The sequence below is a fragment of the Protopterus annectens genome, chromosome 10.part0, assembly GCF_019279795.1.
Source record: "Protopterus annectens isolate FY-2018-M chromosome 10.part0, PAN1.0, whole genome shotgun sequence".
Classification (NCBI taxonomy): Eukaryota; Metazoa; Chordata; order Ceratodontiformes; family Protopteridae; genus Protopterus; species Protopterus annectens.
In genome coordinates this window covers 785064766-785084534 of record NC_056744.1, presented here as the reverse complement: position 1 = coordinate 785084534, position 19769 = coordinate 785064766, and the positions used below count along the sequence as shown (strand labels likewise).

General features: G+C 38.1%; 1 protein-coding gene across 2 annotated transcripts in view; it reads left to right on the top strand.

Moving 5' to 3' along the window:
- Window positions 1–19769, top strand: part of RPE65 (retinoid isomerohydrolase RPE65) — a 250271-nt gene that overhangs the window by 166132 nt on the left and 64370 nt on the right. For both annotated transcript variants that reach the window (XM_044085604.1, XM_044085605.1), the window contains exons 8-9: window positions 3020–3152; window positions 17449–17588. In XM_044085604.1, the coding sequence (XP_043941539.1) occupies window positions 3020–3152; window positions 17449–17588 (273 nt within the window). The remainder of the gene's footprint in view (window positions 1–3019; window positions 3153–17448; window positions 17589–19769) is intronic.

Sequence of the window (19769 nt, the reverse complement as noted above, 5' to 3'; positions counted from 1 at the left end):
ATAAGAATGCCCTCTGCTTTCTTGACCTGTGTATATCCCTATGTACAGCTTGTTGAAAAACAGCTACATTCTGGTTCATAGGTGGTACAAAGTTGGATTTATGAAATTTGAATTCATTAGATCTTTGAGAATCAGACCTGGATCCAAAGAAGGAGCACCGTAGCGACATATGAACCAAGAGGGAGACCAATGCCCTATTTAGACACTGTATACAACACAACTCAGCCAGATTCCAGTTTAGCATCACAGACAGAATTCTTGGTGATAGATCTAATAAACAAGGATGGCATTCTATTCTCACTAAAAAAAAGAGAAGTATTGGATCATTAAACTACAGAATAATCTCATAATCAAAAAGAAAAAAAAAAAAGCCCAAAAAAAAAAATAAAAAATCAAAAAAAAAAAAAAACCACCATAAAAATCAAAAAAAAAAAAAAAAAAAATGGACCAAAAACAAAAATTGGCTTTGCTAAATTTAACCCCCTGTGGTGTTAGTGTGGTGTTGTTGGGTTGTGCGTGGTTTGGTGGGTTTGGTGTTAGGTTAGTTAGGTAGGGTAAGTAAGGTGGGAGGGGTTTTAGGCATAAGTTAGGCATATAAGGTTAATGATAGGGGGATTGGGGTTGGGGATGGTTGGGGTGTGGAAGTGGGGGTTGGGGGGGGGGGGTGAGTGTGCGATAGTAGTGATGGACAGGGGTTAGTTAGGGTTAGGGTTAGGGTTAGTAGATATAGTTGTGATATTAGTATAGTTATATTATTATATTTTTTTTTTTTTTTTTTTGTTTCAGGATTTTTTGGCTTTTTTTTTTTTTTTTTTTTTTTTTTTGGGCTTCGGGATTATGAGCTTTCGGGATTCTGTAGTGGACCCCATTAAACAGGGTGCTTTGTTTTCACCTGGTTTAAATGATCATTTATAAGAATATTATATGTTTATTTTAATTTTTATTAATCACAATGGACAGTAACTGTGTGGTTGATTTTTTGTATAACTTTTATATTCTCTTTTTATTTTCCATACAGGAAACAATTAGAATGTTGGGAAGATCACTTTGGGAAGAATCCTATTGGATGGCTCATGCTATATATATGTGTGTCACTGCTTATCTGCTATTATGTTCATTTCCCACTGAGGAAAGCCTGTTGGCTGAAACCGGTCTGGGTTGTTTGTTATATCTAATAAATACTTATGTATTTAACTTAATAGCTTCATTTTGTTGATTTACACTGCATTTGGTGCTGGCAATTTTGCCTACTTATGCTGTTTTCTGCCTTGCACCGGGGGTCCTACTTGCAGAGAGTTTATTTCTTGCACATTACACTATTGTCTAACACAAAATTATCAATTATTTTATCATTGGCAATTAGCATTTTTCACAGCTCTGCTATACTGCCCTATGTGCACTGTGTGCATTCATGGGATTGAATTAACAGCATGTTATTTTTGTCATAAAGTTTTCATTCTCACTGCTACAGGTTAGGCAATGTAACATTCAACTCATATGGCAGAGTACTGGAAGACAGCACTTTTCTTTATCTCTTGTGCACTAGTGATTTATCCTACTTAATGATACATGTCTTCTTAGTAGTGTTAATAGTGTTCATATGGTGCTAAGTACAACAAAGATAACAAATATTTAACATTCAAATAAAGTCTGAAAGAGTCTTACTTACTGCATTATTCAGAAGTGCAGGTAATAGTAATGGTGTGTGTGTGTGTGTGTGTGTGTGTGTGTGTGTGTGTGTGTGTGTGTGTGTGTGTGTGTGTGTGTGTGTGTGTGTGTGTGTGTCTGTGTGTCTGTGTGTGTGTGCAGCATTAATTAACTGTAGCCATATTCACATTAAAAAATCCAGAGTTTCTAGTAAGGTAAATTATCTGTGTGAATAAATACACTATAATCCAGTACAAGACTAACAAATTCTGTTGGGGGACAACTGCAATGCATTTTCTCAGATATGCATAGTTTTGATTACCCTTTCACAAATCAGTAGTACAGAAGGACTGGGTCTGGGGAATGTATTACGACTGAAATCTAGCTGCTAAAAACATTTCACTTTAATATCTGGCCTTCCTGCACTTCAAGTATGCCATGATATCAGCACACCAGTCATCCGATGGGGATAACTTCTTTTGTAGTTGTTACTTTAAAATGTTTTCACATTTCACGTTGCACCATTTGTCTTTGGAGGTCTATAGTTTCTGACTGGTGAAATCATGTTCTCTGGAGAAGTATTAAAATATGCATATGTAGTATATAACTGTCTTTTAGATCCAGTACTAAATGTATTTTCAAATAAATGTCAAAGAAACAAATCACATGGTTGCATAAAGCCAGCATGCTAATTTGTTAGTTTTGTAAATTCTATGATATCTAATTCTTCTAAGTTATCAGTTCTCCGGTTCGATCCTCAGCTAGGGTGCCTTCTGTGCGGAGTCTGCATGTCCTCCATGTGGTCGTGTGGGTTTCCTCCGGGTGCTCCAGTTTCCTCCCACATCCCAAAGATATGTAGGTGGACTGGACACTCTAAATTGACCCTAGGTGTGTGTGTGTGTGTGTGTGTGTGTGTGTGTGTTCTGAGGAAGGTTGGGCGCCGGGCTGGCAACTCGACACCGTAAAACTCCACTGCCAATCATGACTGGACAGGTGATCTGCTGTGGCGACCACTAACCAGGAAAAGCCGGAAGAAGAAGTCTTTTAAGTTACCAATATGTAATATATATGAAACTATTTGGAAAACTACAACATCATTTTTTATCATAGCTTTATGTAATGATTTATGGTATTATATTTGGTTTTCATATGTGATTTCTACAGAGTTTAGGTTAAAATTGCTAGTTCAGTACTGAGGAGTAAAACAGGCAGTTAAAGTAAATCAAAACAACTAGAATTCCTGATAGTTAGGTGGAAAATACCTCTCTGCTTACGTAAAAAATGTTAACAAAAGGAAAGTATTATATTCTTAATGGATGTGAAATTAGTCTACACAGGGTGAATATAATTCCTTTAATGTGTTTATTGTCAGTTTTGGTATGACGGATAAATATTTCGTGTTTGTGGAACAACCAGTGAAAATCAACCTGCTGAAGTTCCTGTCTTCTTGGAGTCTCTGGGGAGCCAACTACATGGACTGTTTTGAGTCTCATGAAACAATGGGGGTAAGAAAAAGCATTCCTTTGTAAGTAAATTTCCTTTTGTTCTGTGCAGCATTACAGACACTCATGTCCACATATATCTCATCATCAAGCTTTCACTCCAGTTTTGGCACCTGATAAGCAGAGAAAATTATATAGGTAACATATCATGTCTAATGGCCTTTATTGGTAATTCTGCACTTCAGTGTATTCAAAAGTAAGAATTCAAGACTGAGTATTGAAAATTGTCAACAATCTGCTTTTTCACCTAGACTTTTTGTAGGGCTTTTTTCTCCAGCATTAAGTTCACAGTCCCCGAAAGTACCAGAATGTTTCCATTTCAGACAACCTCATAAATAACTGCTTAACTATTATTTGCCAGAACAAGGGATCTTGTCTTTGTCATGACTCTGCCTTTTTCAAGCTGCCTTTGTTATGTCACAGGGTATGTATGCAGGGGCATGATAGTACTTTTTCTGGGCCAGCTAAACTGCCCCCTAGTACACCATTCTTCTAGTGCTGCAATCCCACATCTAGTTTTTAAAGCAATGAAATGTGGCATTTCTTTGCTATGAAATAAATGAATGAATAAATAATAAAAATAAAATAAATAAATGCCCCAAGGAAAACATGCTTGCAACACGACAGGAGGAAAGTGCTGCAGTTGACTTGACCATTTATGTCACACTAGACTTGAACATTATGAGGTTTTTGCCCTATGGGCATTGCAGAGACTTCTTAACATTCAAATATAGACATGACGAGAAGATAAGAAACTAAAGTTTTGGTGGTGAGGCAAGTCTTTTTTTTTAATCTAAAGATGCTGGTAGTCATTAGCCAGATATTTTCAGCAACATAGTGTTTAACTAAGAAGGATAAACACAAAGATACAAACAATGAGGGGTGTATGAGGGTGACAAAAGGCTAAAATCAGGGACAAATTTTAGATATTTTTTATTTACATAAAAAATTAATAGAACAACATGTTTTATTTATCAACACATCTTCTGAACATTAAGAAGTATGAAAATTGAATGTCTGACATTATTTGACTGACAGTAATTCTCAGTGAGTAAAAAAATAAACATTTACATGGACATAGCAAAATCATGGAGCATTGAGAGTTATAATGGGTAGCTTTTGCAGAACTAGGGCAATATGACAGAATACGATTTGTTTTTTGTTAATATGCACAAAGTATCTATAATTAGTAGGGGCTATCTGTTTAAAAAATGAGTAGCTGCTGTTGTTTCCTCATTATTCTTGCTTTATGACTTGTGTGTAGCAAGTTAGAATACTTTAATGTGTGGGTAATTGCTTATGTGGAGCAAAGATGGAATACATTACATAGCCATTTCGCTTTTATAAGTGTCAGATGTCAGTCAGTAAGGCAAAGTTGAAAAACATAATGTGAGAGCATAACATGATATAATAGTAATCAGCTGTGAGGATATAAGCTGTTGAATATTTACCTGCATCTGCTTCCATAAGAGCACTTGATAAAAAAATGCTTTATCTCCTTCACACACTGTAGGAGTTCTATGCATTCAAGTGCTACCAGCCATCTCTGCGTCGCAGGATGGCAAATGCCAACTGGTAAACCAAAATATTTGCATCTCGTAAAAGTATGCAGGGCCTACGTTCCCTTATCCTGCTAGCATTTTACATTAGCCTTTGGAATTTGTAAATGTAAGAAGGTGTCATGAATGAGCTACTTATTTTTAGTCTATTACACAAATTCAGAATTAAGTAGTTCAAAATCATCTGTGATAGGAAGCCTCGATATCCTGTAGAGTCCATAAAAAGGGGTTTCGATTTGCAGATTTCAGCTTGTAGATGCCAGTTTGGGGGCTTATATCCCATGGATCCATGAGTCACACATTCCTCTAAAGTACTGCTGTTAAAGTTTATAGATCAGCAGATATACAGATTTTCCTGTAAAATTATATATTTTCCATTCAGACAACTACTCATACATCAGATGCATGATATAAAACTCCTCATGTTTCCTAGGGATAAGAGTATGTGTTAACATAATTGACTTACTGCACTCAAGCTGTTTGCCCTTATGTTTTACTGAATGCAGGTGCAGTTAATATGCAGTTTGGGAGGGCTTTCCAGTACATATCAACATTCTATTTCACAGGCTATCCTCTGTCAAGAAGAAAGATTGGGGTGCTGTAATAATACGTATAAGGCTTGTATACAGTGAATATGCTGTTGGGGAAAACTACATACCACATTAACAAACTGTTTTATAGGCTGTCAAAACATTATGTGGCATTGCAGCACTATAAAATATGCTTTTTGGGGGCGGTTACAATGCATACTAGCAGACTACTTTATAGGGTATCCTCTGTCAAGACTTAATATGTACGTGGCAATTTGGTACAATGTATAAAGGTCTATACACCATAAATATGCACATAGCATCTATGTAAAGCAGATATATTCTCAGCACTTGAATGTACAATTGCTAATATAGTCTCAGCACTTGTACATACATCTATAGTAAATACATGTTGTTGTTTTCCTCATGTGTAAGCAGGACTCATCATGTTCAGAGGATAAGGCAGACAACAGAGCCCGGAGAATTTTAACGATGCAGAAAACAACATTCTGGTACTGTCACTTAAGAATGTATGACCTTTGAATGACTGGGAGATGGAGCGCAGACCAAACATTAAGGGAACAGGTGCGGGAGTCTGTGCTGTGGGAAATAAATGGGATGGGTGTGTGCAGCCACAGAACCAGCCAGGTTCACATTGTATAACTGATATAATTATCTCTGACAAGCAGAAAGCACAGAAGATTGTAAGGGAAAAACCCACCTGTAGGGACGGGCTACCACAGCCCATAAGATTGACAGATGTGGAGGAGTTTCTTTTGTCACTGCAAGAAGGGTTAAGAAAGGATGCTGGCCCTGGTCTCAATCATTCCACCAGTATCTGAATGAGTGATAGGCCATGTAAGTAGTAATAAGCAGTGATTTGCAAACACAGGTATTAAACTATAAAGTGTATCCTGACAAAGTATGCAAGAGATACGATTATTTCCATAACCACATCAGAAGTGTGCAACAAATTGCCAATGCCAGAAAAGGTAAGGATGCATAAGAAGGAATTGGATGTATTTATAACCCTGTGCTGTACGTCCCACGGGCCCTCAGGTAACATATTATAAGGTGTTCACTGCAGTGTTCTTTAATGTTATTCATTCACAGATAGATGCAGTGAATGACAACAAGCAAAAATGTCTGAGGCTGGACACAATGCTCATGATGCTGCATAGGTTTTTGCAGAGTCATGTGATGATACTGAGATACCTGGAGATATGGCATAATAAGAAAACACAGTGACACTAGTTCCTGGATTGTAAGCAGCTCTCAATAAAGGGTTGGTGGGACGATGCTGGTGTGTACCACAAAAAGAAACAATATGTAACAAAAACTGTACAGTACCAATTAATATGTAACACATTATGAAAGAAATGCAAACTGTACAATTTTATATGCTTGTATTTCAGGTTTACATTGTGGTGGAAATGCTGTTGAGTAATGAGAGTAAGGGCAGGGGAGAGTGGGGAGGTGCAGTTAAGAGGTGTTAGTGGTTGAGAGAGAGAAAGGCTAAAGGTTGAATGGCTCTTATGTGATGTGGCCTGCTGTGTGGCAAGACCATTTTGATTTAACGTGGAGGGTGTTTTTTTTAATTCAGCTTTGAAGGTGGGGAAGGATGATTGCAGTTCCTTTGGGTGGGGAGAGGGATTCCCATGTTTTAGGAGTAAGAATGAAAAAAGAGTAGCTGGTGCAATGTAGCCTGATTTTTGAGGATTGTTTTGAAAAGTGCCTGACATTATAAGGGCATCTCTACTCTTAGAGATCAGTGGCCATTTTACTGGGTTCAACATGCCCAGACACATCTTTTCAAAATTGTACTTGCTCACAGGTTGTATCACTGTAATGTTTGTTTATCCTTTTGTATATTGCACACTAACTCTAAATTTGAAAAATTAATTTAATATGTCATGAGGTATTAATGACACACTGTTAAAGAGATATTCTGTTAATTCTACTACGTATGCAAAAAGAATGTGTACAGAACAGGTCCATAGTTTTTAAGCAACCTGACAGATGCTAAACAGAAAATATTCCCATCTAAGTTGCATCAACTGTTTAATGTGCACTGAATTCATGCTCCTTGCTTCTGGGCAGCAAATGTGAAAATTTTCACAAATAAACTCCACTTGACTTCCAATCATGCAAACACAGTCCAATACACAGATGAATCCTCACGTATAGTGTATGCTCTGCATGCTCTTTCTCAAACTCCTTTAAGCCTTCCTTGACTTTGAAAATTTCCTCTCCGACTGCCAATTTATTCTGAACCCCCAATAAAACTAAACACATGTTCTTCACCAACAAAAAATGTCACTCTCTACATCCTACCTTCATCAACCACTCCACCAACAACACTAAAATTGAACCTGTAGAACTCCTTGGTGTTACTATCAATAACTATCTCAGATTTGATAAACACATTGCTACTACCATCAAAAAGGTACGCATTAAATTAGGGTCACTCTTTAGCGTCAAACCTTTCCTCACTAATACCACCAAAATATCCATAGCCAACAAACACTTACTCTCCTCCCTGCTGTATGCCTCACCTACATTCACTAATCTTAGGAAAACAGACAAAAATAAGATGGAATCCTGCTATAACAAAATTTGCCACTGGTCTCCCCTACAGAACACACCATTGTAACACACTACACCAACTGAAATGGCTGGAACTTCCAAACATACTAACATTCAACCAACTAAACATCACACATAATGTCTTTTTCCACCCTAGCAACTGCACAGCCCTAAAAGACTTGATTCACCCATTATAGCACCAATAGATGCCTGAGAACAACCAACAAACTACTTCTAGAAGTAACTAAATCCAACAATTACCATAGTGACTCCCTCATATCAAACAAGATATAGAAAATCTGGAATTCCATACCCCAAACAATCATCAACACTAATAATGCACTAAAGTTTAAAACACTTCTGAAAGAATGCATGGATATGCTGTTGCACCAACCCTGGATGATCATTCCCTTCTCTACTACCCCCCTTTTTTCATCCTCTTTCTTCAAACATTCTCATAATTCATTCTCCAAAATTTCTCCCTCTTGCTTTCTCCTTTTATCCTCTCACTGAAACCTGCCTGACCCTCCTCTCCTCTCTCACCCCTCTCCACTTTCAAACTACCCCCTCAGTTTTTTCTACATTTATTCTTCAGTACTTCTGTCAGTCTATTACCAAACTGCCCTGACAATTACTCTAGGCTTCTGTTTCTCAACAATGCTTCCACAGTATTACTTTCAGCCACTTTTTCAGTTTGCTACCTCTGGTCTTTTCATTTCACTCCTCTGTTGTACCTCCCCAAGCTCACATCATCCACTTTGTCTTAATCTTACAATCTTCCTTTCCCATCAGCACAATTTCCGTGTTACATCTACTATCAGTACTACTACTGCTGTTAATTAACATTTACCTTATTTACCACTTGCTATACCCAAATTGGTTGGCTTATGTTTTTTCACTCCCAGTCTAGTTCTGAACTATTTTACCTACTTATCTGAAAAATCTTATCTATAGTCATTCAAGACATTAACTATTGCAAGTAATTGCTATTTTGATATGTTTTAAATGCAAATATATACCTATTGTATTTTTCACTGCTACCTTTTTTCGTTTTATTTTTACTGTGTATGAGCATGTCTTCAAACATTTTGTATATATTATTTACTCTATTACTAGTAAGCTTTAGGCTAAAGTTATGTGGACATATTCAGGATCGCTTTATTTTTGACATTTTCTATTGTTTGTCATGTTAATTGTGGAGCTCTTCTCCCTGGGCCTCCACTGAAAAGGGTCTAATTATTCTCAGCTCAGTGGATAATCCTGGTAAACAAATGTAAAATAAAATAAATGAATAATAAATAAATAAACGGTGGCAGGTTATTCACCTGCCTCAGTAAGGTCTCAAGTTTGAGCCCTGATCTGTTGGTGTAGGGGCACAGCACTCACCTGTGGTGCTGCCGACCTACGATTGATTAATGACCTTGGAAGATGGAGGTCTGGTCAGTGGAGTGGGTCAGCTTACCTATCTCAGGTGGAATGTATTGGCTTTTCCCATCACTATACTTATCTCTAGCAGAGGCTAAAGAACAGCACAAATTTTACACAAGTGCGTGCATACATTAGACTTGCAGGCAGGTATCAATGCATCAAGTGTGGGAACGAGCATGTATTCATACCTGTGCCATGTCCTTCCTCTGAAGATGGATATAGTGTGTGTGTGTGTGGCTGTGTGTCTGTGTGTGTGTGTGTGTGTGTGTGTGTGTGTGTGTGTGTGTGTGTGTGTGTGTGTGTGCGCGTGTGCGTGTGCGTGTGTGTGTGTGTGTGTCCGCTGCATGTCTCCAAGCCATAGAGAGCATACGCTGTTTAAACTACATGGCGGGTCAGGAGTTACAGAAAGACCAACAGCAACAGATGATGGTCCTTCCAGCAATGGTAGCTCCCCCATAAAAGACTATTGACAGGAATCTGATTATTGCCAAGTTTCACAGATCTAGACTGGGGAGGACTGAGAAGTGGATGGACATCTCTTCCCCCTGAAGCAGAGAGTAGAATTGTACTACTCATTCACCCTCTTCTGGAGGAAAGGGATTGATACCAATATATAATGTAATAATAGATGTTTATTCATTCAACATGCCTGCAGGAGTCTTGGACATTGTAGAAGTCTGACACTAGATAACGTGTTGAAAAACCTAGGGCATACCATAAACACCCCAAACATCTTCAGCATAGTACACTAAGTGTTGGAAGAAGAAGACAAGAAGACTATCCAATCTGCTATCATCCCACATAAGACTGCCACCACTCCAACCCTCTATCTGTTCCATTCTAACTTAACATCTGTAAACAATTATGCCTTGTGATCCAGCTGGACATACTATTCCATGTATCTAAAATTATCTTCATAAGAAAAATATTTCTCGCCTCAAGATTAAAATAGGATCTCAAAATTTGCAGCTAGTGATCGCTTCTCCCCATCCTTCATCCTTAAAATAGCACCCATATTATGTTGTCCATGTCCCCCATCTTCTAAAGAAAGAAAACTCTACTCCATCAGTCTGTTTTCATACTTCTTTATTTCACCCCCCCCTCCAGTCATCATTCTAACCTTCCTATCTACTTTTTCAGAACTGTGATATTCAGTAAGGTCTCTGAAACTGTACACAGTACTCATAACAAGGCTTTACCAACAGGCCATGCAAGGGAAAATAAGCTGTCTATCCCTGGAATCAAAACTTCTCAACATATAACCTAACATTTTATTTGTCTTTACCAAAGCCATCCCACATTGTACTTGCTGTCTGTGATTATTGTAACACTAGAAAGGCTCACCCAGGCTCTGTTACACTTTGCTGTGAGGGAAAGGTTAGTTTGATTTTTATTTGTTGTAGTTTGTATTACTGTATTGCCTTTTCCTATTTTGAATACTGTGATTTGTTTTCTTTACCTTGTGTTTTACTTGTATTCTGCTTTTAACTGCATATTAAAACTCAAAAAGAGACCACAGCTCTGTCTCTTGTGAGTCAGGCAGAAATTAGAACAGGTCAGTTAAAGATTCACGCATAAGATGGAAGAGGTCAGCTAAGGTTAATCATATATGAATTGATGGGGTGGAGCTAGGAAATAAACCTATTTAAGGGGTACAAATAAAACATTTCTGAGGTTTACTAGAAAGGCTCAACCAGACTTTGCTACACTTTGCTGTGAGGGAAAGGTTATTTTGCTTTTTATTTGTTGTATTTTGTCTTACTGTATTGCCTTTTTCTATTTTGAATACTGTGGCTTGTTTTCTTTACCTTGTGTTTTACTTGTATTCTGCTTTTAACTGCATATTAAAACTTGAAAAGAGACCACAGCTCTACCTCTTGAGAGTCAGACAGAAATATTTTTCCCACCCTCCTCCTCAGTTACTGTTGTGTTGTTAAACACCACTGTCTTTCTAGTTGTCTGCCCCTTAAATGGCAATGCTCAGATCTGCTCTGAGCTACAACAGAATGGCATAAAATATACTGATCCCAAGGACATTGCCAATATCCTGGCAGATTGATTCAGTGCCAACTTCACCCCTCTCTCACCCCCTAAAGGGCCCATCTCAATATCGAAAGATTGCCAAATTCTGGTAATCATGGCCACACAGGTAAAAACCACACTCTCCAAAACTAGGAATACAACATCCATGGGACCAGACGACATCCTGGGCTGTGTACTACATGAACTACAAAATGAACTGGCACTTCGCCTAAGTGTCATGTTTAATCATAGCTTCACCTCAGGCTTCGTGCCCACTGAATGGCGCACAGCTACAGTTATCCCACTCCACAAGGGGGATCCACCTTGGATCCTGGGAACTATCATCTCATCAGTCTGACGATCCTGATCTGCAATACCATGGAATGTATTATCATGGAACTTATAAACAAAGACATTGGCAACCTTCAAACACTGGACCCCACCCAGTTTGGGTTTGTGAAGGGCCAATCGTGCCTCCTGAACCAGATTGACTTCTTCGAATCAGTCTCCAGAGCTGTGGATGAGGGTAAGGCAGTCCACACAACCTATCTGGACCTCACCAAGGCCTTTAACACCATCCCCCACTCTGGAATCATAGATAAACTTACTAAGCTGGGCATAATTCCCTACGTCACTCAATGCATTACCAATTGGCTTACTGACAGAACCGACATTGTAAAAGTAGCCGACTCCAAATCCAGCTCCAGACAAGAGACAAGTGGAGTACCTTAGGGTTCAGTCCTGGGACCGCTCTTGTTTGGCATCTACTTCTCTGAAGAACAGGCCAACACTAAGGGACTCTGGCTAACAAAGTTCACAGATGACTGCAAACTGGGAGCCATTATTGAATCCCCAAATGATGTGGATATTCTACAAAAGGGCCTTACAGAAACAGATGCTTGGTGCCAGAGCCATGGGCTCAAGCTCAATGCCAAGAAGTGTATAGTTATCCCCTTTGGGGAAAAAACATGTACTCATGAATTACCACATAGGTGGCAGTACACTAAACACTGAAAGTGTGATAAGAGACTTAGGAACACAGGTGGACAGTGGTCTCACCTTCAATAAACAGATCTTCACAACAGTCAGGAAATCCTTCTATGTGGCACACCTCATCACTAAGGGCTTTTCATCCAGAAAAAAGGAGGTCATTGTCCCACTGTACTCATCCCTCACTAGACCCATCATAGAGTACAATGCCCCATTTGGTATGTACCTCACAAGACATCTGCAACAACTGGAAAGGCTGCAGAAACACCTCACTAAAAGAATCACAGGCTTAAAGCAGATGCCCTATGCTGACCGACTAAAAAAACTCCAGCTATATTCTGTCACATATCATCTACTCAGAGATGAACTCTGCTTAACATACAAGGCCATGTCAAACCCAGAGCTATTGGACATGCTACACTTAAAGAGATCCCAATTCATCAGAGTCACATGCTCCAGGAACCTAAACCTTGTCATCACAATGAACAAAACATGCTGGAGGGATAGGTTCCTAACTCAGCGACTCCCCATACTCTGGAATAGACTGCTCATACATGTCAAGCAGAGCGCCTTTTTGGCCCTCTTCAAAAGGAACCTTGACGACTGGATGGGAGATAGGAAATTTACCCCAGGGATTATGTCAGTTGCCCTGCTAGACAGGGGTCCAGGGAAGTAAATATTGTGGGAAGAAATAGACAGCGAATTGTTATGGCTAGGCTTGTATAGGCCCTAGGGCCGACAGCCTAGTACCAACCTATGAACAAATACACCTATTATTTTTTCTAAATTAAATCACAACTGCTATCTATACAGTCATGTAAACAACTTCTTCAAGTTTGTCTCCAACCAAACTGTCCATCCTCCTGTGATGTTCCCACCTTAGTATTCGTAACAAAAACATTGATTTTGCTTTCTAGCCGTATAGGAGTATTCAGTACAAATGCATTAAACAATGCAGAAGCAAAATCTGCACCCAGACCAGCTTGAATATCACCCACCTTTCTTCTGAAATACTAACTTATCACCCCCTGCCTCCGGTTTTACCAAAATCTCCATACAGCCACCCCAACAAAAAGTCCCCATTTTATTACACTACCTCTGTGTGGACCTGTATCAGAACTTTGTAAAATCTAAGAATACTGCATCTACCTGAGACCCTTCTTTCAGCACCCCCTCCCACAAAAGGCACCCTGAGGAAACTCAACCTTTTCCCCTCACAGCAGATATAACATGGTCAGAATAAATAAATGAATATGACAGGAAGGATTCTGTAAAAGGATGCTGGGTACCCAGAGTCCGCAGAGACACAAAATGCACTGATTCTGTTTAAACTGAACAGTATCATTGAAGTGGAGTTGTAGAATCAACTGTCCCAGAAATTCACCTTGTAGGAGAATAATGCCTTAAGTTTTTCAGATGGAGGCACCCTAGGCTAAGTTACAGGGCATTCACTGTGTCCATAGGTCTCAAAAATCTGGACAAAGCCAAAAATAATGGGGGGACAAAACCCCAAAAATAGGGACACATTTTAAATATTGCTGTTATAAACTTAGAAAGTTGCTAGAATAAAAGGTCTTGTGATACATGAACATGACAAAAACGTGATACATATGAAGTCTGAAACTCAAATGCCTGTCATTATTTAGTGATTTCAATCCTCACTGATTTGCCATGAAAATCCAGAAAACCACAAATTCTATGAAGAACAGGCCAAAAATATGAGGCAAAAAATCTGGACAATCTGTGAAAATCTGGAGAGTTGAGAGGTATATCAGGAGTTATGTGACACATTGATATACTACATTTTTAAGGTATGCATCCAAAATGGAAAGCAAGCAATCAGGATAATTTTGTGAACTGTGTGCTTTATGTGTAAACTGGATGTAAAATGTGTTATCATAGATACATCACCAATATATCTGGACACAATGCAAGGATAAGATGCAAGCCTTTGTATAGCTTTTAAAAATAAAACAGTTATTTTATTGTTTCTTGCTGCCTCTATCTTCGTTTATGCACAACTTTCCTTAGAAGTATTTATTAAACATCACCAAAAAAATTATGGCACAGCTGACTTGCATGCTGCTATGACTGGTCATTTACCTAATGACACCACAACCATCGTCACAATCTTTATGAATATGACTTTACAGGTGGTAAGTCAACAGGAAGTATACTTGCATTTGGTGCTAGAAGATCAAAAGGTTGTGGGTTCTATTCCCATTCCCTGTGACTGGATTAGTTTTACATAACTGACACTACATTACAACATTAGGGAGTGCTGCACTCAAAGTGTGTCTTCCTTCAAATGAGACATTAAACTAAGGCCCATCTGCCTTAGTTTGTGTGGTAGCTCAGGTGGATGTAAAAGATCCAGTGGCACTAACTGAAATCGTTAAGCAAGTTCCCCATTGCTCTGGAACAAATTTCTCCTAGTCAGTATGAATACCACCACTGCTCTCTCTTAAAAAGAGGTAAGTGGTCTAGTGGAAGCAATCCAGTTAACAAAGGTTAAGTAATAAAGAATGTTTACCTAAATGTAGGTAATTCAGGTCCTCTTCTGCAAATTCCTCAGTCCAATCAGCTTCCTTCTGATTTTGTGTTCTCAATAGTTGGCAAGAGACTGTGCAAATCCTTTCCTTCTAAAGTTAAATACACCTCACATTTACCCAAATTCCACACACTGTTAAAGTCTCATGTAAAATGTCCTTGCAACCCATCTGGTCATATAACTAGAGCAGCCCTTAACTCTTATATCATTCTATTTCATCTCCTCTAATCATACTTGTTCATATGTGTAAACACCTTAGGCTAACAATCTTTCTATAATCCTGATATGTCCTGACTCTCTTATATGTATATGTGTGTATATATATATATATATATTTGTCATTTCTCTTCTATTACAGATGTGTTCAAAATGTTATACAATACCAATACCTTTAATTTGCTACAGACATAGCTACACAGCTTGTTTCTGTACCTCAGTGTGGTCTCTAAGGATTTAAATACAGTAAGTGAAGAAACTTTTGAGGTTACAACTGCAGATAATGCCATATTTGAAGGAGTGGATTCTTAAGATATCAGGTGCAATTAGTTAAAAAAAGGCCATATCATTTGATCTAGATGTATAACCCCTGTGTTAAATAAATAAATAAAAATAAGGATCTGAATCGCTGTCAATTGCCTTTACTCTTCACTTAATAGCCAGGAAGTATTTGTCTCCAAGTCTACTAGATACAACTGGTTTATTCACCAGCTGCATACCTCTCTGTCTGATAAGTTGTAGCAAGTATACAACAGAGTAGCTCATTTTGTATTGCGTCATCAAATGTCTTGTGTTTGTGCAGCCTATCAATGTGAACTGTTTACATCCAACATATAAATACAGTTATTGCTAGGTTCCTTTCCATTTCTTTTCTCTCTCTCAAAAAATGGTGTATTTCTACAAGAAATATCAGGGCATGAAACCTTAACCTGGTGACTATTCTTTACCATTTATTGTTGGAAATTGTAGACAGTTCTTCACCCACCAATTAATGATATATCTGACTCACCTACCAAATCCATAAAGCTATATTTATTCCAAATGGGGTGTAATTGTGGAAGGACCTGATTCCCCTACTGACCCCAAAGTAGGTTTCTCTGTCAGTATGACACCCATTTTCTTTTCATTATAGGTCCTAATAAATATTACTCTCTTGTTTGATAATCTTTTGCCAGAACTCACAAACCTGTGTCTCTTCAACTCACTTCCTATCATTCCACGTACAATGAAAAGCCCTTATTGAATTGAGGTCCTCTTGTTCTCTACTGTCCATTGCATCTGTCTTAAGTTACCATTTTTAACCTTTCACTATCTATCCCTTGTTACTAATTCCATATTATTTCTCCATTTGTATTCTTTCTTCTCTCATCTAATTTTTCTCCGGTCATAAATGTTCGCTATGCAAATGTTAATTCTGCTCAAATGTGCTCACACTGTTGTATATATTGTGTAATAAAGAGCATTATACAACAACCCCCCATTAATATTCCAAAACATGCATGCTGATTGGTCAGCATGCACATTGTAAATCAGACATAGTAATAGAAAAAGGTCCAGTCACCCAGACTTTTTCCATTAGTATAAGTCTTTTTTTACAGCAACAGAGAATGCAAGATCTCCGTTGCTTTTTAGACACTGTCTTGCTATGTTAAAGGAGTTTAACATAGCGACAGAGCTTTAAAAAAAGTAATGGAGATCTTCCTTTCTCCGTTGCTTTTTTTTAAAGCTGTTTTGCTATGTTAAACTATTTAATATAGCAAGAAACTTTGTAAAAAGCAACGGAGATCTTGCTTTCTCCATTGCTTCCACCCACAGCTCTGATGTACTGCGTAGGCATTCGCATGCGCAGTACATCAGAACTGCCGCAGAATACCAGACAGCTGTGGAAGGGCAGCAAAGAGGCATTATTCAATGCCATTATTTAAGAAAAGTAACTATTTTTTTTCTTAAATAATGTCTTTGTATAATAGCAATAACCCATGTCTGGGTGTGGGTAATGCTGGATTTACCCACGGTTGTCTTTGTTGGGCCACTCGGGCTTAGCCCTCTTGACCAAACCACACCAACCATGTGTAAATCCAGCATTACCAACACCCAGGCGTGGATTATTGCTATAATATATTCTATCTTGAAACCCACTGACAGTTGCTTATTGAGCAAGATTTTGTTACCATATGCTGTTTACTTTTGCTTTTATTCATTAATATTATATCTAATGTGTTTTACACTGTTACTTGATTATGTGTGTTTAATCACTATAACTTATAAATGTCTTTAGTCATTTGGATACAACTTAACAGCTGTATATTTTATATTTCAAAGCACTGGACTTTGGTTGTTTTTAATGTGAAACTCTAATTGAAACTTCATCTGTATTTATGTTGAAACTGAAGCTTTTCCCAAAGATACCACAAAAAATGTTCTTTTTCTAGGTGGAATTTCCCAGCAGGTAAATAGATAAATAAGCAAATAAATAAATTAATAAAATAAACAAGCAAATAGGTCTCAAAAAATAAATTTAAAGAGGTCATACATCCCAATCTGCTTACATTTATTATTCTTAGGCCATTTTTAGGTATTATTTTCAGTGCTATAAACTTTGACATGTTTCCCTTTGTACATTTTTGTTTTTCAAGGTCTGGTTCCATGTAGCCAGCAAGAAAACTGGCGAATATAAAAATGTCAAGTACAGAACTTCAGCATTTAATCTGTTTCACCACATCAACACTTTTGAAGATAGTGGATTTATTATTGTAGATCTCTGCTGCTGGAAGGGGTATGTAAATAAAATGTGTACCCAGCCTATTTTGTTTCCGATAAGAATGAGGCTAAAACAGATTATCACAGTGTCATTTATTAACTGTCAGAGTTCTTGGATGGCTCTACTAACATTTATTGTTTTCTTCACTCAAGCATTGCCATCGGATTTGTACCATGCAGTGTAAAAACTGGTTTGTAAACACTTAGCTGCTCCCTCGACAACCACACAAAAATAAGGCAGAAAAATAATTCCCAGAGTTTCTTAGGTACTGGTCAATAACATGGTCTTATGCTAAATTTGCACATATGTACTTATGTTTGTCTATCTAGATGTGTATGCATACATATATGGTCATGTAAGAGAGAGATATTGTGTGTGTGTGTGTGTGTGTGTGTGTGTGTGTGTGTGTGTATATGTATGTAAGGAATAACCTGCTGTGGTATGTACTCAACAGCTATTACTACGCATCCATGTTGCGCCAATAGCTAAATACTTTGTCAGCCTAACTGTGTAGTATGATCTGTTAACAAGCCATTTCCTGTAGTCTGTGGTTTATTCCATCTGCCCACATTTGTCTACTTTGTGACTCAGGAAAAACTCTTGAATAGTTGACTAGACATAATTTCCGTGCTGCTTAAAAAAGGTCCATGTGGATCAATGTCCAGCCCTGATTAACAAACACATATAAACAAATAAATAAATTATATATATATATATATATATATATATATATATATATATATATATATATATATCCCCGTGGTGGTGGAGCTGAGGTAGCGTTGTCGCCTCACAGTAAGACGCTGTCCGGTTCGATTCTCAGCTAGAGCGTCTTCTGCGTGGAGACATGCGTGAATGGGGGCGTACCTTCGTTGAAGGTTGTGCATCAGGGCTGGTAACTCGGCAAGTAAAAATCAACTATCAATCATTAGCGGACCGGAGTTCCGCTGTGGCGACCCCTAACCGGGAAAAGCCAAAAGACGCAAACAAGCAAATATATATATATATATATATATATATATATATATATAGAGAGAGAGAGAGAGATGCATATATATATATATATATATATATATATATATATATATATATATATATATATGGATTCACTTTACAAGCTCGAAATACAGAAATGTCGAAATTCAGTATTTCGAGCCCATAAAGTGGAATCCTGAAAAGAGCGAAAGCTCAGTAGCGCGAAATTCAAAACCTCAAATACAGGAGGTTTTGAATTGCGCGCTTCTGAGGTTCCGCTATGGTTATGGATTCAGGTAAGTGTGTGTGTGTGTGTGTGTGTGTGTGTGTGTGTGTGTGTGTGTGTGTGTGTGTGTGTGTGTGTGTTAAGGGTTTTGGTTAGGGGCTGTGGTGTGTGTTAGTATGTTTTGGTGCTGTGATGTGTGTGTGCGAGCAGAATGTAGCTTGTGTGGTGGTGTGTGTGTGTTTATGTGTAGTGTGACCTCGGAATTAAAATATATAAGTAGGGGGGTGTGGGGTGCAAGCGGGCTTGCCCCCCTGCTTTTATGTAGTAGAGAGCTTGTGTTTGTTTATTGGGGAGGATGGTGTGTGTGTGTGTGTGTGTGTGTGTGTGTGTGTGCGTGCAGAATTCAAACTCTCCGGTGTGCGAGATTTTGAATTTCGCGCTTCTGAGATTTCTATGTTTTAAACATTCGACTTTATAGCTTCAAAATACTGAATTTCGACATTTCAGTATTTCGAGGATATAAAGTGAATCCATATATATATATATATATAGAGAGAGAGAGAGAGAGAGAGAAAGACATATAGACAGATATAAGTAGATATACATGTGTATACATAAACAATTAAAAACACACACACACACACACACACACACACACACACACACAAGACAAGTTTTTTCTAAGAAAATAAAGTCTTGCAGTTTAACTAAATACACCTTAAGTAAGTTCATCTCAGTTTTGTACTGTTAGGAAATGGTCTCTGTTGTTACCTCTCTCTGGATTCCTGTCAGAAACAATTTGCACTTTCTTTTTCATATGTTTCCTATACTGTCGTTGATTCTCTCTCCAGTTCATCTGCTCTGGACTCCTAGTCCCTTTACAGAAAAGGCAAATGCTCTCTAACTGGGTTTCTCTCAGCCGTCCTTTTATATTACATTCTATAGCTTATTAACCAAGCTTGCTCTCACTAATACATCCTGGTATCTTTCTGTTC